Here is a 24080-nt window from a genome sequence, read left to right as displayed (position 1 = left end):
AGGACGCGGATCTGCAGGACCTGAACCAGCACCGGGAGACCTGGTGTCGGGTGGAGACCGGTCCACGCGAGTCCTGGGAGAGGACGCAGAGGAGACACTACCGGCTCCACCTCCAGACAAGCCCCGCCCTCCTGACAGCGCTGACCGCCACACCGCCACGAGGGACGACAGGAAGAGACCGAAGGACGGCGGAGAAGCTTCCAGAGAGAAGACACTATGAAGACAGCTGTAAGAGAGAGAGAGAGAGAGAGAGAGAGAGACAGAGAGAGAGACAGAGGAGAGAGAGACAGAGAGGAGAGAGAGACAGAGAGAGAGAGAGACAGAGAGAGAGAGACAGAGAGACAGAGAGAGAGGAGAGAGACAGAGAGAGAGAGGGAGACAGAGAGAGACAGAGAGAGAGGAGAGAGAGAGAGAGAGAGGGAGAGAGAGACAGAGAGAGGGAGAGAGAGAGAGGAGAGAGACAGAGAGAGAGACAGAGAGAGGAGAGAGAGAGACAGAGAGGAGAGAGAGAGAGAGGAGAGAGAGAAAGAGAGGAGAGAGACAGAGAGAGAGAGGAGAGAGAGAGAGGAGAGAGACAGAGAGAGAGACAGAGAGAGGAGAGAGAGAGACAGAGAGAGCGAGAGAGAGAGGAGAGAGAGAGAAAGAGAGGAGAGAGACAGAGAGAGAGAGAGACAGAGAGACAGAGAGAGAGAGAGGAGAGAGACAGAGAGAGAGAGAGAAAGAGAGGAGAGACAGAGAGAGAGACAGAGAGAAGAGAGACAGAGAGAGAGAGAGGAGAGAGACAGAGAGAGAGAGATAGAGACAGAGAGAGGAGAGAGAGAGAGAGGAGAGAGACAGAGAGAGAGACAGAGAGAGAGGAGAGAGAGAGAGAGAGGAGACAGAGGAGAGAGACAGAGAGAGAGAGGAGAGAGACAGAGAAAGAGGAGAGAGAGAGAGAGAGAGAGAGAGAGAGAGGAGAGAGAGAGAGAGAGGGACGACCTCGTGTCTGTGTTTGATTCTTAGTTTAATACGTCTGATTCACAAATTCAGTTCAGTTTGAATTGATCATCACTTTTCTATTATTTCAGTTTGTCATGTTCTTCCTGTTGTTTGTTCAGATTTAAACTCCTCAGGTTCTAAACCGGTCCATGTTCTTCATATTCTTCTTGTGTTGCAGATAAATCCCACCTGGTCTGAACCACCTGAGCGTCCACCTGGTCGCCATGGTTACCTGACTTTAAAGCTGATGCTGCTTTGGATCTTGTCCTCCTCCTCCTCCTCCTCCTCCTCCTCCTCCTCCTCCTCACTCCTTAAACCGTCTTCAGTTGAAGGTTTTGGAGGCAGAACCGCCAGAACTGTTCACACCAACATTCACTGGAACTTGGATTTCCCTGGAAAATGACGTCCTGTTCATCTGAGCTCACATCTGTTCCATCTGGGAGGATTTTCTGTGTTTGGTTCATTTTCAGGATTAGTTTATTCATTTTTATTCAGTTCATCTGTTATTTTGTTCATTTTTCTTCAATTTGTTGATTATTTTTCGCTGTTTAATTACAAAACTAGAATGTGTATAAAACTGTTTAACTCTGGGGAATAGTCTGTAGCTGTTGTTTAACTCTGGGGAACAGTCTGCAGCTGTTGTTTAACTCTGGGGAACAGTCTGCAGCTGTTGTTTAACTCTGGGGAACAGTCTGCAGCTGTTGTTTAACTCTGGGGAACAGTCTGTAGCTGTTGTTTAACTCTGGGGAACAGTCTGCAGCTGTTGTTTAACTCTGGGGAACAGTCTGTAGCTGTTGTTTAACTCTGGGGAACAGTCTGTAGCTGTTGTTTAACTCTGGGGAACAGTCTGCAGCTGTTGTTTAACTCTGGGGAACAGTCTGCTGCTGTTGTTTAACTCTGGGGAACAGTCTGCTGCTGTTGTTTAACTCTGGGGAACAGTCTGTAGCTGTTGTTTAACTCTGGGGAACAGTCTGTAGCTGTTGTTTAACTCTGGGGAACAGTCTGTAGCTGTTGTTTAACTCTGGGGAACAGTCTGCAGCTGTTGTTTAACTCTGGGGAACAGTCTGCAGCTGTTGTTTAACTCTGGGGAACAGTCTGCAGCTGTTGTTTAACTCTGGGGAACAGTCTGTAGCTGTTGTTTAACTCTGGGGAACAGTCTGTAGCTGTTGTTTAACTCTGGGGAACAGTCTGTAGCTGTTGTTTAACTCTGGGGAACAGTCGGTAGGCATTGTGGGCAGTGACCACCTGAACCATCTGAGGAGTCAGGCCTTTAATGTCTGCGATGTATTTACAAACTGATGTGATGCTGCTGGGTTCATTTCTTTCCTGTAACAGACGATAACACATTAAAACAAGTGTTAACCCAGTGGTGCAGACACTGGAGTAAAAACAGAGTCAAGTGTTAATGAACGTACGTGTTTGTTCAGACCCAGAGAAGGAGAATCTGTTTCCAGACAAATGTGTTCCAGTGGAATCTGTCGGATCAGTTTATCCCTCTGGAAGAAAAAGGAAACAACACTGTCAGTGTTAAACTGATTCAAACACACTGAAGGACAACAAACAAACAAACAAATACACTGAAGGACAACAAACAAACACACTGAAGGACAACAAACAAACAAACAAACACACTGAAGGACAACAAACAAACAAACAAACACACTGAAGGACAACAAACACACTGAAGGACAACAAACAAACAAACAAACACACTGAAGGACACAGAGGGTGACAGGGTTTACAATGTGTTCATTATTTTATTAACAATTCTTCTTTTTCTTAATTATTTTGCTAATTTTCTGGATTATTTGACAGATTTGTGTTCATTTTGTTTGTTGTTTTACCACACCAAACCAACTTTATTTATAAAACACTTTCAGAACTCTACAGCTGGCCAAAGTGCCGTACACAAATCATAAAACAAGGAAATAAATAAGTAAAACATTTGGGTTTTTTTTGTTCTTTTTCTTGATTATTTTGCTAATTTTCTGGATTATTTGACAGATTTCTGCTCATTTTGTTTATTATTTTGTTCACTTTCTTGATTATTTTATTCATCTTTCACATTAAAATCTGCTCAAATGTAAAACACACACACTTTTTTCTTTTCGTTCATCCATTGTCTTTTCTCCAGTTCCAATCACTAGATTTGATTTATTTCACACTGACAGTTGTTGTAGTTGTGACAAAACTCTGTACATTTAATAAATAATAACTTTAACTAATTCCGTTTATTGCTTTAGTTCTTCATCTTGTACTTTCACTGCCTCAGCAATAACAACTGTAAATATGAAATGTCCCATAATGCACTGGTCCTCCTGCCATTGTTCCTTATTCTTCTATACAATGTTTTTTCTGTCTTCTCTATAGTATTCCTTGTTTGTTTTCTTCTGTTTCTTTGGGGTTGTGTTGTTAAACCGACAGTGTCCGTCCAGTATGTGTCTTGGTCTTTGACGCTCCGTCCTATCACGTGTCGTCCTGCTTTAACAGTTGTAATAGTTGCAGTAAACGCTGACAGTCGTATGTTCTTCAGTCTGAGGGGATCATTCTCTAATCCTTGAAGGTCCATACAGTCTGAGTCATCAGTACCTGAGGGTTTAATGGAACCTTAACCTGACTCTGCTGATGTCTGTGTGTGTGTGTGTGTGTGTGTGTGTGTGTCTGCGTGTGTGTGTATGTGTGAGTGTGTGAGAGTGTGTCTGTGTGTGTGTGTGTGTGTCTGTATGTCTGTGTGTGTGTGTGTATCTGTGTGTGTGTGTGTATCTGTATGTCTGTGTGTGTGTGTGTATCTGTGTGTGTGTGTGTGTGTGTGTATCTGTATGTCTGTGTGTGTGTGTGTATCTGTGTGTGTGTGTGTGTCTGTGTGTGTCTGTGTACCTGTGTGTTTCTACAGACTGCAGGTGGAAATGAGAACACATATCCGTCCTTGACTCCCTCCAGCGCCACCGACGGTTTCCCTGCGAAGTTGTGAAGCAGCGCTCGTTGGACCCCTGAGGAAACGCCACAGGGTTGGTTAGAGTCAGCCATGTTTGTGTTGGCCACGCCCCTGAAGGTCCACCCACCGTGTTCACGCATGGTCGCTATGGTAACCTGAGCAGCCGACCGCGAGTGGACATTCCTTCATGAAATAGGAAACAGTGGTTCGGTTAGTTCACAGACGGAAAAATCCATGACAATAGATGTGATGGGTTTCTATTGGTGGAGAACTGAAGCCCCGCCCCTTCTGCTTTGCCCCATTAGATCTGAATGGCGTCAGTTTTTCATTTCGTTTGAGTTTTGTCACATTTACGCAACAAAAGCTGATATCGTCAAACTAGTGTCCAGTGTCCATGTCCGTCAACGTCTGTTCTATGGATCAGAACCAGAAGAATGAGGGAAAACAAGAACAACCAAGATGACAAAAACAACAACAACGAAGACGACAAAGACAAAGACGATGATGAAGACGACATCTATGACAAAAACAACAACAACAAAGACGACAATGAAGACAATATCAACGACAAAAATAACAACTGCAACTGTGAAGACAACAAAGATGAAGACAACGATGAAGACGACATTGACAAAAATGACAACGACAACTGCGAAGACGGCAAAGATGAAAACGACAATAAAAATGACAATGACGACAAAAATCACGACAAAAACCACAACTACGAAGACGACAAAGATGAAAACAACAAAGACGAAGAGGACGACGAAGACAATATCAACGACAAAAATGACAACACCGACAACTGTGAAGACAACAAAGACGAAAACGACAACAAAAACAATGACGACAAAAGCGACGACAACTGCAAAGGCAATGATGAAAACAACAACGAAGATGTCAAAGACAAAGACGATAATGAAGACAATATCAATGACAAAGATGACAATGACAACTGCGAAGACGACAAAGATGAACACAACAACAACGAAAGCGACAATGACAACAAAAATGACAAGGACAAAAACGACAACTGCAAAAATGAGAATGATGAAAACGACGACGAAAACGACAACAAAGATGTCAAAGGCGAAGACAATGATGAAGATGACAACGAAAGCGACAACTATGAAGATGACAACGATGAAAACAACAAAGACAATGAGGATGATGAAGACAACAACAAAAACGACGACAACTACAAAGGCGACAATGACAAAAACAACAAAGACAAAGATGACGACAATGACGAAAACAACAACGACAACTGTGAAGACAATGACGAAAACGACACAAACAACAATGACGAAGGTGTCAAAGACAAAGATGACGATGAAGACGACAACAACAAAAATGACAACTACAACGATAACAAAGACAAAAACGACAACGATGAAGACGACGATGAAGACGACAATGAAAATGACGAAAATGACAATGACAAAAACAACAATGAAAACAAAGATGAAGACTATGATGACAAAGACAAAAACAACAAAGATGAAAAACGACAAAGATGAGGATAAAGACGTCCTGTCATTAGTGGTTTTAAACTCCTCTAGTGTCTTTACTTTACTCTGTGTGAGTACAGACTCCCAGTGTTTTTGCAGCCGGTGTTTAAACACAAACACAAACCTCAGAAATGGTCATGTGACACAAACGCTCCTATAAGACAAACAGTACGTTTACATGTGGATTCATAAAACTGTACAGCATACGTTTCACAAGTGGAGACAAACATGGATGGAAACCTTTGAAACATCCCTGAGGGGGTTGATGACCAGTAAAAACCAGTAGAAACCAGTAAAAAACCCGGTAAAACCAGTAAAACCAGTCCAACTCTGGTCCACACTGACATGAACTAATGCAAAACACACTGAAACAAAGGCAAAGCAGTGGGCGGAGCCTGCTTCCCATAATTCACCTGGTCTATGAATGAATGTGAGAGTGTTCAATGAGTGTGAAACACCTGATGGATCTGGGCCCGGTTCTGATACTGAGCTGATCTGGGCTGGGTTCTGAACTGAACTGATCTGGGTTCTGATACTGAACTAATCTGGGCCCGGTTCTGATATTGAACCTATCTGAGCTGGGTTCTGGTTCTGAACTGATCTGGGTTCTGATACTGAATTGATCCAGGCCTGATTCTGGTTCTGAACTGATCCAGGCCTGGGTCTGGTTCTGAACTGATCCAGGCCTGGGTCTGGTTCTGGACTCACACTGGTAGGTCCAGTTCTTTGGCCACCTGCAGCTGTTTGATGAAGACACTCATCTGGTCGTCTCGGTTCTGCCGAGTCGGAGCGAACCAGGGCGTGAAGTCCAACCCGATCTGGAACCGAACGGACACGAGAAGAACAAATGAAAAACAAACAGAGGAGACGGAATCCAACCAGAACCAGAACCAGCACTGGAGGTTCTATTATTTAACAGCGATTCAACCAGTGTTTATTCAGTTTGATCTGTTTAATAAAATCTTTGAATTAAATCTGAGCTTAATGAACATGAATACGATCAGTGAATTAAATATAGAACATATATAAATACAGGATCATATTAGAGTAAATGGAGCTGAATGAACTGATTACAGGTTAAATATAAACAGGACTCGTGACCTGGTTCTTTAATATTTACTGGTTCTTTAAGGGTTAAACAGAACATGTTCTATTTACTGTTAGAATTAAATCTAATTCACTGTAAACACTGTTTTATGTTTAACGAATGAAAACAGACTCATTTGGATCCAGACTCATCAGGTCTGGAAAGACACTTGGTTCTGTCCAGACCTGTCCAGACCAGCGGTGGAGTCTCATCCTTAGAACAACAGTAAAAGAACCCGATGGGAACTGTTGACTCAGACCCAGGGGGCGGAGCTCCGCCCTGACAAACACATTCCACTGCAGACGCTGAAGCAACAGCAGAGTTATGGACCAGGGGGGACCAGGGTGGACCAGAGAGGACCAGAGTGGACCAGGATGGACCAGCACCACAGACCCAAACGGACTGGGACCACATGAGCAGGCAGCCTAGCTTTAAGGACCCCTATTAGAACTGGACCAGGTTTACTTCTGTTTGACAGTAAAAGGTTCAGACACACGTGTTTTTTTAACCCTTTCTTTCAGTATCTGTCCATTAATTATCATAATTATCTGGAATAAATGTTTAAAACAGTGGGTTATAGAAAAAACCCCTCCTATTTATGATGAAAACCAGCTGTAAATGTTATTAATGAAACTTTATCAGATTATATAAAGAACCTTTCACCCAGTTTCCATGTGTTCATCCATTCCTAAGCCTTTTTTGAACTAACACCCACTGACACCATCAGGAGACCCCCCCCCCCAAAAAAAAAAAAAACAAAAAAAACAAAACGGGTGTGCACTGGACCTGTTTGTGGAGGGCATGGTTGGTTCCATAGATCTAAATATAGATTTACACAGGGTGAGATTTGTCAAAATAACAGGGGTTGGGGGTGGTTTTGTAAGGTTTGACTCACGGGTGAATGGTCTGACAGGGGTTTGTCCTCCTTCAAAGAGCAGGTTTGGACAGAAACCAGTGTGAAAAGGTCAACACTGCAGATTTATGTGTTTGAACAGACTCATTTATTCAGTTAAAGGTCCACAGAGGAAGATTTAATGGGTTTAAGACCATTAAACTGGACACTGAAGACATAAAACTGGACACTTAGACCTATTCCTACTGATGTGGCATGTCTCACAGCACTTCATAAAAGTTTGAACATGAACTACCCTCCTCCCTCCAAAGCCCCGCCCACTTCCTCCTGCCTGAGCTCTGACGCTCTCCTCCTCTCACCTGATGTGCGGTGGAGGCGGAGGTGGAGGTCCGGTCCGTTTTGGCTGTCTGCGAACCCCTCCCTCACTAATCAGATATATCATCCACCTGCTGGGCCCCTGTTTCATCAGTAGACCCTGGATTTAAGGGTGTGGTCTGTATTTAAGGGCGTGGTCTGTATTTAAGGGCGTGGTCTGTGCAGTGCTGGGTCAGCGTCTTCACTGCACCTCATCAGTGCAAGTGTTACAAAATATCAGTTCTGAAATATATCACAATATTTCATTTCACAAGACTGTATGAATATTCAAAAGTACTGTATGGATATTTTTAGATATTTATTCAAATGCAGATATTGCAGAGGTTCATTTTTGTTTTTCTTTTTTGTTTTGTTTTATTTATTATTGTTTAACACTGTTTAATTCAATAATGGATATTTGAATCATCCTAAAAGCACTTTTTTCTGTCTGAGAGGCAGATGTTCGTTCCTTTGTTGGATTGAACTCAAATCCTGTTCTGATATTAGTTGTGAACTAATAGAATCTGAACATTTGAACGGGATCTGAAACTGGAATGTCTGTAGAACAGAATTTCAGTTTGAACACCGGAACATTTGCTGATAGAACATTAGATCCTGTTGGGGTCAAATAAAAATGTGTTTAGTATTTGTGCAGATTTCTGGTGGAATTCAATTCTTCTGGGATATAATCATTTTAAAAAAGAAACAAACTAAAAATTGCCTTTTTAACAGTATCATGATATATCGTGATCTATCATATCGTGATCCTAGTATTGGGATTTGTATCGTATCGCCAGATTCTTGCCGATACACAGCCCTCCTCATCACCTGGACCATGAGGTGTCCAGGTGATGGGTGCTCACACTGTGAACGCATGGCCTCTGTGAACTTTCTGTGGACATTTGAGGTTTCATAGTCCATACATTTCTCATCCTACACTGTGACACCAAGTACATGTACGTGTATGAGTCCCATGGTCATAAAAGCTGACCTTTGACCTGTGTGTTTAGTCCAGTACACCAGACTACTGGACTTTATCTCCATCTTTCATTCATCGGACTCTGACTGCTGCAGTCGGGTTGTTCTGTTTGTTCCCCTTACTTGTTGTTTCTGTTAATAAATCTGTTTTTTCCCTTCATGTTCATCTGAGTTCTGTCCATTCACATCCATAGACTGTGGTCAGTGACAGGAGGAGCAGCACCACTGAAGTGTCACATTCAGAGGGACCAGTATCAGGGGACGGCATTAATGGATGACTGACAGGAGGCTCAGCCAGTTTTGGCCGATTATTTCACTCGGACCGAAAAAAAAGATTGGTCAGAATTTTATCGGAAACATGAGCAATATATGAGAATTAAAGATTCTGAGTTTCAATACCTGGTGGATTTCTTTTACATTTTAGTTTGATACACGCTTATTACGGCAGAGCTTTAAGACCATAAAACTGGACACTTCTGTCCTTTTACATAAAGTCTGGAACAGGAGGAGCTCCTGTCAGAACCTTCACTGACCAAATACTGGACACAAACTATCAAAGTTTAACCAAAAACCTGTGAAATATGACAGTTTTAGAGGAGCTGAAGATAATATTTGAACTTCAACGTATTTATTATATCAGACTTTGGAACATGTTTCCACATAACTGAAGCTGCAGGATGTGATTCTGTTCCTTTCAGACCCTGGTGTTCTGTTCTTTACAGTTTAAATGTAGGAACATGTGACGTACCTCTCCGACAGCGACCAGACGTTCTCTGTGCTGGTAGAACAGCGGCATGGCAGCATCCAGATCCTGGAGAAACAACCAGTTTATTCAAACTGAAAAAGAAACTGAGACTGAACTGAGGAGAACCTGGTCTGTAGGAGGAGGTAGAACAGGAACATGGAGAAGTTGGATGGTAGAACCTAGATTTAGAGCAGAACAGTAAAGCTACGGGAGACTTTCGTGACCAATTTTTCCTCAAATCTGTCAAACCTCAGCCATATCCTCAGTATCATGAATCTGTTCGTCTGTCTGTCATTCCTCAGCTGAATCTCTTGCATTACAGTGAACAGTTTCTTAGTTCCATCCACCACAAACAAACCATGTGTTTACAATCAGAGCCGAGAGGGAACTGGGCATCTGAGGAATTTTGTCGCAACGTGCATTGCGGGAAGTGAAGGCTTGCGCTGCCGCTGTCAGGCATATGATATTATATGGATGAAACAAACACGACGCGGAAACGTCTGAAACACAGAAACAGCTGGAGGAATATGCATAGAGGGAAGGGAGCTCCTGCCGCTTCTGCGTCGTGTCTGTAGCAGCTGCTGCTGTCAGGTGGCTACTGTTTCCCATAATGCACATCGCAACAAAATTCCTCAGATGCCCAGTTCCCTCTCGGCTCCGTTTGTAAACACATGGTTTGTTTGTGGTGGATGGAACTCAGAAACTGTTCACCATGAGGAAGAGATTCAGCTGAGGAATGACAGACAGACGAACAGATTCATGAAACTGAGGAGAGGACTGAGGATGGACAGATCTGAGGAAAAGTTGGTCACGAAAGTCTACCACACCTTTAAAGAACAGAGGAACCTCAGTTTGGACAGAACCAATAAAGAAGACCAACATGTGAACGAGAACACAGAGACAAGAAACAGACCAGGATCCACTGGGACGGGTTTAAGACCACCACTGGGACGGGTCTAAAGCTGCAGGACACTGTTGTCCCCAGTTTGTCCTGGACTGAGGGTGGACACATCTGAGGACAAACTGGGGACAACAGTGTCCTGCAGCTTTAAAGACCACCACTGGGACACCTGGATACACATACAGTTCCATAGTTACAGTTACAGTTCCATAGTTACAGTTACAGTTCCAGAGTTACAGTTCCTGTGAGTCAGTGCATCCAGAGGTCGGGCTGATTCTGTACCTGAAGGTTCACACTGCGACACTGGGACGACCCACCAGCCTGAAGAGGATGGACCCCAAAACCTGGAGCCACCAGGTCCGGGTACCTGAAGACCAGAACCAACAGAACCAGGGTGAATAACCACTGGATGTGTGTGTGTGTGTGTGTTTCAGATACAAACCGTTTCTGTAACTGTAGAACTCTGTCAAACTCTCCGACCTCTTCTGTGACTGTGATCAGAGTCTGAACTCCAGCCTGAACACGAACACACACACACACACACACACACACACACACACACACAGCAGTAGTTTCAGTCTGTAGTGTTTAACACCATCATCATCATCAACAGCTCTTACATTTAGGCTCCGCCCACAGCAGGTCTAATGCACAGTTCAGATTTTTGGGTTAAATCTGATTTTTTGTGTGTGTGTTGGTTCATATTCACATTAAATGCAACTTGTATCAGTTTTGAGTCTGAACTGAATGTGACCCTGAAGTGACCCACATGGACTAAAGAGGTCCTGAAGTGACCCACATGCACTAAAGAGGTCCTGAAGTGACCCACATGGACTAAAGAGGTCCTGAAGTGACCCACATGGACTAAAGAGGTCTTGATGGAATACCAGACCACGCAGACACATTATGTGTTTACAGAAGGAAATATGGTTTTCCTCCACTCCGACCAACAACTGGGATGTTCGTCACATTTCAATGACGGAAAGGTCGGACAAATGTGACCTGGATGTTCAGACTGAAGTCACATTGGAAAATATCAGATCTGGATCTGATTTTGGACCACATATGAAAGTGGTCTGGGTCAGATTTAGGACCGCATATGAAAGTGGTCCGGGTCAGATTTAAGACCGCATATGAAAGTGGTTCGGGTCATATTTAGGACCGCATATGAAAGTGGTCCGGGTCAGATTTAAGACCGCATATGAAAGTGGTCCGGGTCAGATTTAAGACCGCATATGAAAGTGGTCCGGGTCATATTTAGGACCGCATATGAAAGTGGTCCGAGTCAGATTTAGGACCACATATGAAAGTGGTCTGGGTCAGATTAGTGCTGTTCAGACTGTCTGTACCACATCAGATCCAGGTCACATTTGGACTCATTTACCTTCAGTGTGAATGGAGCCTCCGTCAAAGGGACAAAGATCCACCTCCTACTGATCTGGATCCGGTTCATAAACCAGACCAGATCTTATTTTGTCCTTTACTGACCTCTACTGCCCGCTGAATCACATCATCCAGATCCTTCAAAATAAAAAAAAAGAACAGTTTAGACAGTGATGAGACACAAAAATGACAATAACAGATTCAGATCAATTATGTATTTATTTTACAGAGTCTAAACCCTCCTTTCAAACACTGACTGAAGTAAAAGTACAAAAGTATTAGCAGCAAAAATATACAAGTAAATTAGATTAGATTAGATAGAACTTTATTGATCCTTTGGGCAGAACCTTCAGGAAATGGAGGTTCCAACAGCAGCACAAATACAGAATATACACGAGAAAATAAAACGATAACTATAAAAAAGAAAAACAGCATTAGAAAAAAAAAAAACAGGAACTGCACATTAGAAAGTACTTGAAGAAACAACAAGCAGAAAAGTGGTAATAAGAATAAGAATAAGAATAAGAATAAGAATAGGACGGCCCATTTCTGATGCATTTATTAACATTAAATCCACATGTTTACGTACTCTATGAACAGTTCAAACTTTTATAATATTCATGACAGTTTTGTTATTTATTGTACATATTGTACATGTTCTTATATATAGTATAAAAGTGTTTTGACACCACACACACGTTGCTCATTTGTGTGTGTGTGTGTATCTTTAATCACCCCCAGGGACCAATAACATTTTTTTACCCTAATTGAATTAATATTAATAAACTCATTTCAACAACAAATTATCTTTACCCAACTATAAGCAAAAACCTTGTCTGGTTAGAACAAAGTCACCAGAAGCAATTATGGCCTTAAATGAGGAACTAATAAATTATGACTGGCATGACGTTTATGTAGATGATATTAATGATTCATATAATGCTTTCTTAGACATATTCCTGACATTGTACAACAGACATTGTCCTGTGAAAGAATATAGGCAAAATTTTAAAAAGAATAAGAAACCATGGTTAACTAAGGGATTGGAAAGGGCTTGTAAGAAGAAAAACAGGCTTTATAGGGAATTTCTGAAGCACAGAACGAAAGAAAAAGAGAATAAATATAAAAGATACAAAAATAGATTGACAGCAATTATAAGGACACATAAAAAAGCCTATAATGATCAGTTGTTAGAAATACACAAAAATTATATTAAAGGTACTTGGAGAGTGTTAAATGATATGATTAAAAAAAGTAATAAAAAGGATTTTGCTACATATGTTGTTAAAACTGGTGACACTGTGATGGAAAAATATAGAGGACATTGTGAACATATTTAATGATTTTTTTGTTAATGTCGGTCCAAATTTGGCAAAAGATATTACCCAGTGGGAAAAGGATGATCAAACCTTTGATTTTGCTATTGAAAACAATAATTCAATGTTTCTTGGTGGAGTTTGTGAAAGTGAAGTGTTGGAAGTGGTCAGGAAGTTTAAAAATAAAAAATCTACTGATAGAAATTCCATTGATATGTCACTCATAAAACAAGTGATAAACAGGATCCTTCAACCATTCACTCATGTATGCAACAAATCATTTCAAACAGGCACTTTTCCAGAAAATAAGAAAATAGCTAAAGTGATTCCGATTTATAAAAATGGTGATGAGCACATGGTGTCAAATTATAGACCGGTGTCACTGTTACCACAGTTTTCTAAAATTCTTGAGAAACTGTTTGTAAAGAGGTTAGATGACTATATAGATAAATATAGGATATTAAATGATCACCAGTACGGAATTAGGAAAAACCGATCAACATCTCTAGTAGTAATGGAATTTGCAGAAACTATAGCAGCAGCGGTGGATCAGAAACAAGATACTGTTGGTGTTTTTATTGATTTAAGGAAGGCATTTGATACAATTGATCACTCAATATTACTCCGGAAATGTGAAATGTATGGTATAAGATGTGTGACGCAAAACTGGTTAAAAAGTTATTTACAAAATAGGTCTCAGTATGTATCAATTGGAAATACAAATTCACAACTTAGAAAAGTAACATGTGGGGTCCCACAAGGTTCAGTTCTGGGACCCAAGTTATTTATACTTTATTTAAATGATATTTTTATGGCATCTAGTGAGTTAAAAATTACAATATTTGCAGATGATACTAATTTGCTTTATTCGGGAGCAAATATGAAACAAATATTATAAACTGTGGAAAAGGAATTGAGCAAGTTAAAAAAAATGGTTTGACGTTAATAAGTTATCACTTACTGATGATAAAACAAAATTTATGGTTTTTGGTGGTGCTAGGGGAAATTATGATATAAAACTGAAAATTAATGAAATTGAAATTGAAAGGGTGTATGAAACAAAATTTTGGGGAGTGATTATTGACCATAAACTCTGTTGGAAACCACAAATAGAATATATCAAACGTAAAATGTCCAAGGCTGTTGCGATTCTTTATAAAACTCGAGACTTGTTAAGCAAAAAATGTTTGCATATGTTGTACTGTTCACTTGTAATGCCATATATGTCATATTGTGTGGAAATATGGGGCAATGTGTATAAAACTAATTTAGACCCAATAATTAAACTCCAAAAAAAAGCTATTAGAGTCATAAACAAAGCTGGTTATCTCCAATCAAGTAATCCACTTTTTGTAGAATCTGGTTTACTAAAATTTCTTGACATTGTATATTTAAAAACAATGGAATTTATGTTTCGCGTTAAAATTAAAAACCTTCCTTTTTGTATTCAGAAAATTTTTAAGTTAAGAGAAGGACATTATAATTTAAGAGGGATGTTTGTGTTTGAAAAATGTAAAGTAAGAACAAACGTTGAATATCAGTGTTTCACTTATTGGTGTCAAGCTATGGAACGAACTGAAGGATGAAGTGAAATTGTGTAGCTCACTGTTGAGTTTCAAAAAGAATTTAATTTGTCAAATTACGAAGGGCTATGAAAGTAATATGATTACAAAATAACTTATTACACTGAATGTAGTATAATTTAAGTTTAAGTATTTATCTGCTGCAACTTAAGGAGTGGACTTGGACTAAGGATGTGAATAGGAGAAGCAGAAATAAGCCTCCGGCTTCAACTTCTTCCTTTTTCAGTTACAAAATGTGTTAATTTTATGTTTGTTTTTTTAATATGTAGGTGTTTTGTTTTGTTGTTTTTTTTTATACGTATGTGTTTTGTATTTTGTATTTAACTGAAATAAACATTCATTCATTCATTCATTCATTTCATTTACTGCACATAATCTAGAACAGGGCTGTCAAACTCATTTTAGTTCAGTTCCACATTCACCCCAATAAGATCTCCAGTGGGCCGGACCAGTCATATAATAACAGTGAAAAAAGTAAAATTAAATGATGTCAATGTTTACATCTATAAAGTTTCCTTAAAAATCTGAATACCATGGACAACTTGAAATGTCTTAAGAAAAACAAGTGCAATTCTAACAATATTCTGTCTCAGTTTATCATTTACACATGTGCATTACAACTTACTTTACAATTACAAAAACACAAAATATTTAGTAACAGGCAACTTATTGGTAAAATTGCACTTACTTCTCTTAAGACATTTCAGATTGTCCATATTTATTCAGGTTCATATTTTCTGAAAAAGGAAAGTTTGTCGATGTCAACATTTTCATGTAATTTTACTTTTTTTTTACACTAAATGAGAAAATTTGCGGTTGTCATTATTTATAGGTTACTACGATAGTATTTTACTGGATTGACCTACTTGAGATTATATTTGACTGTATGTGGAACCTGGATTAAAATTATTTTGACACCATTGATTGTTAATATCTTCAATGTAATTTTTGCATTTCACTGATTCGTCCCAGGGGCCGGACTGGACCCTTTGGGGGGCTGGATTTGGCCCCCGGGCCGCATGTTTGACACCTGTGATCTAGAATAACACAACATACTTTATTATTTGATCTTTACGTTTTAATAAAATGAATCTGCAAACAAAACAGCATCTAAAATTAAGATATAAAAAAAGGAGTAAAAAGAACAATTTTTACTTAATTTTACTTGAGTACAATAATTCAGTAAAGGGATTTAGTTACACAACAACACAGAAAAACTGTAAAAATTAACCTGGAAATAATCATAAGTAAATAAAAGTGGTTGTGTTACATATTTTAAAGTTTATATATAGGTAATTATATATATGTACAGAAGTATAAGCCGTCAATAAAAGACGTAGTGTTCAACATTAATGGTGTGAAAATTATTTAAATATACAGCCGTTAGCTTAGTTTTGTAGTCGTTAGCAGTTAAATGTGTAAATATTTGAGCGTTTACCTCTTCAAACTCCCGGGCTGACAGATGACAGTGACAGTCCACAAACCCAAACTCCATTCTAAACCTAAAAAATCACCGTACGAAGCGCAAAAACTCAGAAAAATGTGGTATTTGAAGACAGTTTGGGGAAATAAACGCCGTTAAAACAAGGCGGAACTATGATGAGAAGCTAAAGTTCGAATCCGCATCGGGAGCAATAATAACCGTCGGACTCGGACGTGATGCGTCCATTTCCGGTTTGGTCTATTTTAGTATGAACAGAGTTGGCGGCAAAGATGGAGTCTGAGCAGAAAGAAAACACAAACAGAAATGAAACAGATGAAGAGTTCAGAGTTCAGGTGACGGCGAAGACACGACTGACCGAGCAGATCAGTAAATATAAGGACATTTTACGGACGGTGGCGGACGGACAGACGGACGTACCGGAGGACATCCGGAGGGTTTTAGTCCAGGAGCTGCTGGCGGTGAGTGTGGAACCGAAAAACGGAATGAGCAGACACTGAAAGGAATATGAACAGAGCAGGGAGGGGTTGAATTATTACTGTGATTATCACTGTGATTAGGGACCGAGCCGAAAGGTAAGGCCCTCTCACACAGTGAGAGGCCTTGTCTGCAAGCAAGGCCCTATTGTTATTCGTTTGTTTAGATATTATTTTCCCGACGCCACTTTGAACTGGATTTTGACCCCCTAAACATGCTCAAAAACTCACCAAATTTGGCACACATGTCAGGTCTGGCGAAAAATTTGATAAAATGAAAAAAATAACCCCATAGGTGCCAAAATGAGCTTTCTAGCGCCCCCTAGAAACACAAAATTGGCCCTTGCGCCCAGTAGGAATGTCGTAGAAACATGAAACCAACACCAAAATTTTCGTCTCATCGAGTCCGACAAATCACGCGCGGGTACTCATGACCTAACTCCAACAGGAAGTTCAGAATTAGCCTTTCAAAATAAAATGCTCAAATTGCAAACTTCCAGTAGGAATGTCGTACACACACGAAACCAACGCCAAAACGTTCGTTTAATAGAGCCCAAAAAATCAGGCACTGACACCTATGAGCTATCTCCAACAGGAAGTTCGCAATTTGCCTTTCAAAATAAAAGTTTTAAAACTAACTCCGATGACATCGTTTGTCGTATTGACTTCTAAATAGCACCAAAAGATAGAGTGAACCCTCCTCAAAAAAATGATCTTGTACTTTTTCCAGAACTGTCTTAGTTTTTTTTTTACAAGCCCGTAAAGTTGCAATGTTTGGGACTCATTTTTCACTTTGGAGTTTTTCCCCTCTTGTGACATATCTACACGTTCACAGGACTCAGCACAATGCTCACATGCAAAAATTTTTGAGATACGATGTACGTTTATTGATTTATAACAATTTGTTTATTTTCATACTTTTTCCACTTTAGACTGCCATTTGACCCCCTTAACATGCTCCAAAACTCACCAAATTTGCCATGTATGTCATGGATGCTGAACATTTTGATTCAATATTAAATTTAACCCCTTGGGTGCCAAAATGGACTCTGTAGCACCACCTTTGTACTAAAAAACACACAAAATCTGCCCTAGCGGCCAGTAGGAATGTCACAGAAACATGAAACAAATGCCAAAATGTTGGTCTGATTGAGCCGACAAATCATACACTGACACTCATGAGCTAACTCCAACAGGAAGTTGGCAATCTGCCTTTGAAAGTTACTCTACGTTTCTGCAATTACTGCTTATTCATTTCAGACTTTTGACACAAAAGCTATAACTCATTAAATTCCCACAAGTCTGCAGAATCCAAAAGTGAAAGAATTTTTCAGATACGACCTACGGTTATGGAATAATGGTGATTTTTTTCAAGACTATGTTCAGTTTCACTTTTCACAATGGCAAAATCCCTATAAAAGTCTTGCAGGTGTATGATTATACATGTTTGTCTATAGTGCAGTGGTTAGAGGTGCTACCTATTGAGTAGAAGGACCCTGGTTCAAGTCCCAGGTGATCCAGATTTTTTTTTTTTTTTTTTTTTTGTAACTTTGATACAGGTTTTACTGCATTGTATTGTGGATATTGGAAATTTTGCACATATTCAAAAGTACACGGAGTACATTTTTTCAAAATAAAACCCCAATTAAGAATAATACAAAATGTCTATTACATAACTTCTTTTCATTTTTGTAACCAAACGCTCAACTGTTTGTACAATGTTTCTTCATTCAAAAGTACTCTTTCTCACAGACACACATGCTCACACAATAGGGTTTTTCCAAAATAAAAGCCTTAAATGTGAGAAATCATCACTTTAATGCTCAATTATTCATACAGTTTCAATTCTTTTTTCAAATTGATTCTTTCTCTCACATACAAAACAAATGCACATACACACAGTAGGGTTTCCAAAATAAAACTCTCATTTAAAGGTGATGGTGGTTTCAGCAGAGGGTCGCTGGTGTTCTGTACAGATGTAAGGAGGACAGACCCTAAAGGGTGGGAACTGGTATGGGGACGGAGAGGTGTGAGTGGAGCTGAGGTGTGGACGGTCACGGGAGGCGGATCGCGGGGGAGGCGGAACACCCGGTGCGAGGTCCCGCCCAATGCTGCTTGCAGCTTTAATTATTACTGTGATTATCACTGTTATTATTACTGTGTTTATCACTGTTATTATTACTGTGATTATCACTATGATTATTACTGTTATTATCACTGTTATTAGCCAAATCAGCTGTTAGTCACTGAAACGGTTCCATTATTACTAAGGTCCTGTTTACCTACAAAAGAAGCTAAATTGTAACTCAGTATCTTCATAGAATAAGTATTAAGTCATCCACAAATGGACCAAAGTCTGTGGACACAAATCATGGATCCTAAACTTTTCTTGGACAGACATATTAGAACTGCAGTGATATATACAGATAATAGCAGAGAATATTGGACTGATAATTGGATTGGACAGAACCTTTGGATCTATCTATCATAGATCTGTCTATCACACTTCTGTTGTTCAGGTCGGTTTTGTCAGTTCATTAAACTGGATAAATTAGTTTAATTGTAAAGGACTCTGGTAATATTTAGTATTAGAGTGGAAGTTATGGTTCTGTTGTTGCCGTGGTGACGGCAGCTGTTTTTATCGACTGTGTGTGTTTATTATCGACAGAACTTCGAGGCGGCGGTTCAGGACAACGTGTTGGTGAATGGAAAACCATGGAGTGACGCACCTGATGATGAAGGTTTCACCAACACTTTAGTTTAAAGTCGATCAGGGGGGTCCAACATATGGCCCCTGGACCTGAACGGACCACCACAGGGTCCGGGACCCAAACGGACCACCACAGGGTCCGGTCCAGTCTAATCAAACACAAATATGACACTGAAGATGGGAACAGTTGAGTTTAGGTTCTACATTCAGACCAATCTGATCTGAAGTGGGTCAGAACCAGGACAATTAGATCAGAAGAACACAGAAATAATGACAAATACAAACGTTTGTTTGTTTTAGTGGAAAAAAGGAAAATTACATGAAAATATTTACATTAAACTGTTCTTTAATAAAAAATATGAATAATCTGAATGAATATGACCAACCTGAAAAGTCTGAAGAGAAAGAAGTGGAATTTTAACATCATTTTATGAACGTTTCTCATGTTACTGTTCATTTTTGCGCACGTTTTGTTCTTGTTATTAATTGATTGGCTCATATTTGTTATTTTCTTGTTTATTTCTGTTCATTTTGTTGTTGTTTATCAAAACTGGTCATTTTTCTACTAGTTCCGTTCTTATTCTTTGTTCACATGAGTTGTTTTTTTTTTCTGTTAATTGTATTGATGTTTTTCAGATGTTCTGTATATTTGTAGATCTGTTTATAATGAACATGTATAAATGATAAACAGGATGAATATTGGTCACGTTACACTTTTTCTTCAGACATTCAGGTTTTTCATCATTTTTCATGTTTTTTAAAGAATACTTTGTTGACGTGAGCATTTTCATGATGTCATGTGACTTTTTCACTGTTATTATTTGACTGGTTCTGACCCAGTTGGGCTCATCGGGGTCTGGATGTAGAACCTGAACTAAACATGGTTAAAGGTGTTTAACTAAATCCATGCGGTCTTTGAAATCACCACAGAAGATGAGGCTGTTGATCTGGAAATCCAACTGGACGACGCCATCGTGGAGACCAGCAGGAGGCGCCGCACCTACCCCAGAACCATCCTGCCCCACGTGGTCCACGCACTGAAGGCGGAACGTAAACTGATGGTGGGTGGAGCTTCAGCGGCGGTGTTAGGGTGGAGCTTCAGCGGCGGTGTTAGGGTGGAGCTTCAGCGGCGGTGTTAGGGTGGAGCTTCAGCAGTGGTGTTAGGGTGGAGCTTCAATGGTGGTGTTAGGGTGGAGCTTCAGCGGTGGTGTTTGGGTGGAGCTTCAGCGGTGGTGTTAGGGTGGAGCTTCAGCGGTGGTGTTTGGGTGGAGCTTCAGCGGTGGTGTTAGGGTGGAGCTTCAATGGTGGTGTTAGGGTGGAGCTTCAGCGGTGGTGTTTGGGTGGAGCTTCAGCGGTGGTGTTAGGGTGGAGCTTCAGTGGTGGTGTTAGGGTGGAGCTTCAGCGGTGGTGTTTGGGTGGAGCTTCAGCGGTGGTGTTCTTCCTTTGTTACCATGTTTTAATGTTGGTTCTTATTCTGATTTAAAGCTCTACCTACCGATGTGGCATTTCTCACAGCACTGAGTAAATGTTTGAACATGAACAACCCGCCTCCCTCCAAAGCCCCACCCCCTTCCCTCTGCCTGAGCTCTGAGGCTCCTCCTCTCTCCTGATGCGCGATGCAAATGGAGGAGGAAGCAGAGGTGGAGGTCCGGTCCGTTTTGGCGTGTCCGCGGACCCCTCCCTCAGTAATCAGATGCATCATCCACCTGCCGTGGGCCCACGGCTCCTGTTCCATCAGTAGACCTGTTCCATCAGTAGACCTGGTCTGTGCAGTACTGGGTCAGGGTCTTCACTGCAGTGCCCAGGGGATGGGCGTGCGCACTGTGAACGCGCGGCCTCCGCGAATTTTCCGTGGACATTTGAAGTTTCATAGTCCATACAATTATCATCCTACATCATCTTACATGTGTGACACCAGGTACATGTACCTGTATGAGTCCCACCGTCAGAAAAGCTGAGCTTTATGCAGACCTGTTCAGTCCAGTACAGCTGACTTCTGGACTTTTATCTCCATCCTTCATTCATCAGACTCCTGTTTGTGCCCCTCAGTTGTTGTTTCTGTTCATAAATCCATTTATTCCCTTCCACATGCATGTCAGTTCTATCCAAACACATCCTAGACAGTAGACTGTGGTCAGTGGTCAGTAGACTGTGGTCAGTGGTCAGTAGACTGTGGTCAGTGGACAGTAGACTGTGGTCAGTGACAGGAGAAGCAGCGCCAGTGAAGTGTCAGATTCAGAGGAACACATATTGGATGTGAGACGGCGATAATGGATCGGATGCTGGACGGCCGTAATGGATGATTGACAGGAGGCTCAGTCAGGTTCGGCCAATTATTTTATTCGGACCGACTAAAATGATTGGTCAGACTTTTATTAGAACTATATGAGAATTAAACATTTTTGAGTTTCAACACCTGGTGGATTTCTTTTACATTTTAGTTTGACACACACTTATTAGGAGCATTTTAAGATGAAAAAAGAAAAGTGTAAAAATGCCACATCGTACGGTATAGCTTTAATTAAATAATCATTTTTTGTTGCACTAACTTTAACTAACGTTCATAAATGTGTTAAAGTCTCATTTTTTCCTCCTTCAGTATAATTGTCCTTGCTCCTCTTGGTTTAGTTCATTTGTCTAATTTACATTTTATTGTTTTTATTTGATTATTTCTGATGTGATTAAAGTTGGACCCAATAAACATCATATTGACGTCGTATTAACAGGATCAGTTTTCTGTTTTATTTTTGTAAATTAGATTTTGTTCGTATTAATTATCCATAACTGAAATACAAACGTAAAAGCATAAATAAAGAACGAACGGCGCCTGGATGCATCGTCTCCGTACACTTCACTGACCTCTGCTCTGCTGGTTTTTCTCAGGGACTTTATGAAAACACAGTCAAACCTCAGGAGGCGTTCAAGGACCCAGACCAAGGTATGTAAAGAACAGACACAGGACTGAACTAACAGCTGTTAGTGGACAGACTCTGGACAGAGGACAGATTCTGGACAGTGGTCAGTGGACAGATGGTGGTCAGTGGACAGACTCTGGACAGTGGACAGACTGGTCAGTGGACAGACTCAGGTCAGTGGACAGACAGTGGTCCTTCCTCTCAGTTTGCTCTGTTTCCTGTGGTCACAGATGGATGGACTCTATAAATAACCCGTCTGTGGTGAACCTCTGGTTCCTCTGCTCCAATAATCAGGAACCACTACTTCTGTTTAAGGTGGACTGTACTTCTGTTTAAGGTGGACTTGTGAAACTTTCCCCCTGTGACTGTTGGTCTGAAGGTGTGTGTTTGTTTTCAGTTCGTTTGTGTGGTCAGATGGATCGAACAGGTTTTTTTTGTTTGTTTTTCTTCCAGAGGACCTGATGGGTGAACTGTCAGCTGCTGCTCCTCTGATGGTCAAGGAGGCCACGGAGCTCATGAAGGTAAACCACCGGCACCACCTGGGTCTGCTCTGAACCCTCTGAGGACCCCCATTAGAACAGGACCAGGGTTGGTCATGGAGGTTCCACAATTAAAGGGTCAAACAAAGGTCTGTTTACCAATTGTTTTTACAGAAGAACTCAACTCAACTTCCAACATGTGTCCATTAATGATCATTAAAGGTGCTGGAGACTTTAGTTGACCAATTTTTCATCAAATCTGTCAAACCTCAGTCATATCCTCAGTATCATGAATCTGTACGTCTGTCTGTGATGACTCACCTGAATCTCTTGCAGTACGGTGAACAATTTTGAAGTGCCTCCGTTTCCTACTATGCACATCGCGACAAAAAATTCCAAAGATGCCCGAGTTACCTCCCAGTCTGAATGTAAACACATGGGTTTTGTTTATGGTTGGATGGCACTTCAAAATTGTTCGCCGTACTGCAAGAGATTCAGGTGAGTAATCACAGACAGACGTACAGATGTATGATCCTGAAGATACGACTGAGGTTTGACAGATCTGAGGAAAAACTGGTCAACGAAAGTCTCCAGCCCCTTCAACGAGGACAATGGACTCTTCTTCTTCTTCAACGCCGTTAAAAGTCATATAAATCTTTCATGTCTCTCTCACCGACTGCGCTCTGCGGCTCCAAGCCCCGCCCACTTCCACTCCTCAGCCAATCAGACCTCTACAGATGACAGTTGGGTTCAGTCTGTCATATAAACGCTTCAGTTACAGTTGTTTTATTGACGTGTCTCTGGTGACACAGTCGTCTTTAAAGGGTTAAGCACTGTCTTCTTCTCCTTTTCCTCCTCCTCTTTCTTCTCCTTCTTCTCGTTCTTCTCCCTCTTCTTCTCCTTCTTCTTCAGTCTATCATGGTCCTGCAGACCCACACCGCTGGCCTCTGTCAGGTCCTGGACCTCCAGCCCAGTCCAGCGTCGGTGGAGATCCACAGGGAGGTGTTGGGACGCGGCGACTGTTCAGACATTACCGTGGCGACCAGACAGCCAATCAGGAGAGCTGTAGAGGAGGCAGTGGCCACGCAGTGTTATGTCCCCGTCGCCAAGAAACCCAAGTGCACCATGGGAGAGTGAAAGCAGACGATTGTACCGGAACCAACCAGGTTTTAGATGTTTCAGCTGACGTTAAACACAGTCACATCCTGGACAAAGGTAGAACTATAAAGGGTAGATCAGTCCTGAATGTGCACATGATCCAGGTCAATATTAGTGTCTGCGTCAGTACACGTGTCTGATCACTGCTCAGTATTCTGTGTCTTTTTTCAATAAACCAACAGTTCAATGATTGTTTTGTTTCACGTTTGTTAAATGTTACAGTTTCTCATGTTCTGAAGGTGTTTCAGCTTCTACAGCTTTTACTCTGAAGCACAAT

The 24080-nt window shown here is 40.9% G+C and overlaps 2 protein-coding genes across 4 annotated transcripts; one reads left to right on the top strand and one right to left on the bottom strand.

Annotated features, from left to right (window-relative positions):
• Positions 1-1563: 1563 nt before the first annotated feature.
• Positions 1564-16295, bottom strand: tatdn3 (TatD DNase domain containing 3). Of its 3 annotated transcripts, XM_030130534.1 has the most exons (10): positions 16063-16295; positions 11831-11863; positions 10785-10858; positions 10625-10709; positions 9445-9507; positions 6133-6242; positions 4041-4096; positions 3856-3968; positions 2394-2474; positions 1564-2304 (listed from the first exon to the last, which is right to left on the bottom strand). In XM_030130534.1, exons 1-10 carry the CDS (start codon positions 16117-16119, stop codon positions 2149-2151), a joined length of 828 nt encoding a protein of 275 aa, XP_029986394.1. In that variant the 5' UTR covers positions 16120-16295; the 3' UTR covers positions 1564-2148. The 3 variants fall into 3 exon arrangements, with proteins under 3 accessions (XP_029986394.1, XP_029986392.1, XP_029986393.1); XM_030130532.1 differs by having other exon boundaries at positions 3856-4096; XM_030130533.1 differs by having other exon boundaries at positions 3856-4096; positions 11727-11863; positions 16063-16169.
• nsl1 (NSL1 component of MIS12 kinetochore complex) lies at positions 16273-24073 on the top strand. The gene is made up of 6 exons (XM_030130535.1): positions 16273-16526; positions 19210-19282; positions 20182-20312; positions 22135-22189; positions 22620-22687; positions 23558-24073. The coding sequence occupies exons 1-6, from the start codon at positions 16338-16340 to the stop codon at positions 23780-23782; spliced, it is 741 nt and encodes a 246-aa protein (XP_029986395.1). The 5' UTR covers positions 16273-16337; the 3' UTR covers positions 23783-24073.
• The last annotated feature ends 7 nt before the right edge of the window (positions 24074-24080 follow it).

The sequence above is a fragment of the Sphaeramia orbicularis genome, unplaced genomic scaffold (assembly GCF_902148855.1).
Source record: "Sphaeramia orbicularis unplaced genomic scaffold, fSphaOr1.1, whole genome shotgun sequence".
In the NCBI taxonomy this organism is placed as follows: domain Eukaryota; kingdom Metazoa; phylum Chordata; class Actinopteri; order Kurtiformes; family Apogonidae; genus Sphaeramia; species Sphaeramia orbicularis.
This window is presented reverse-complemented; position numbering and strand designations above follow the sequence as displayed.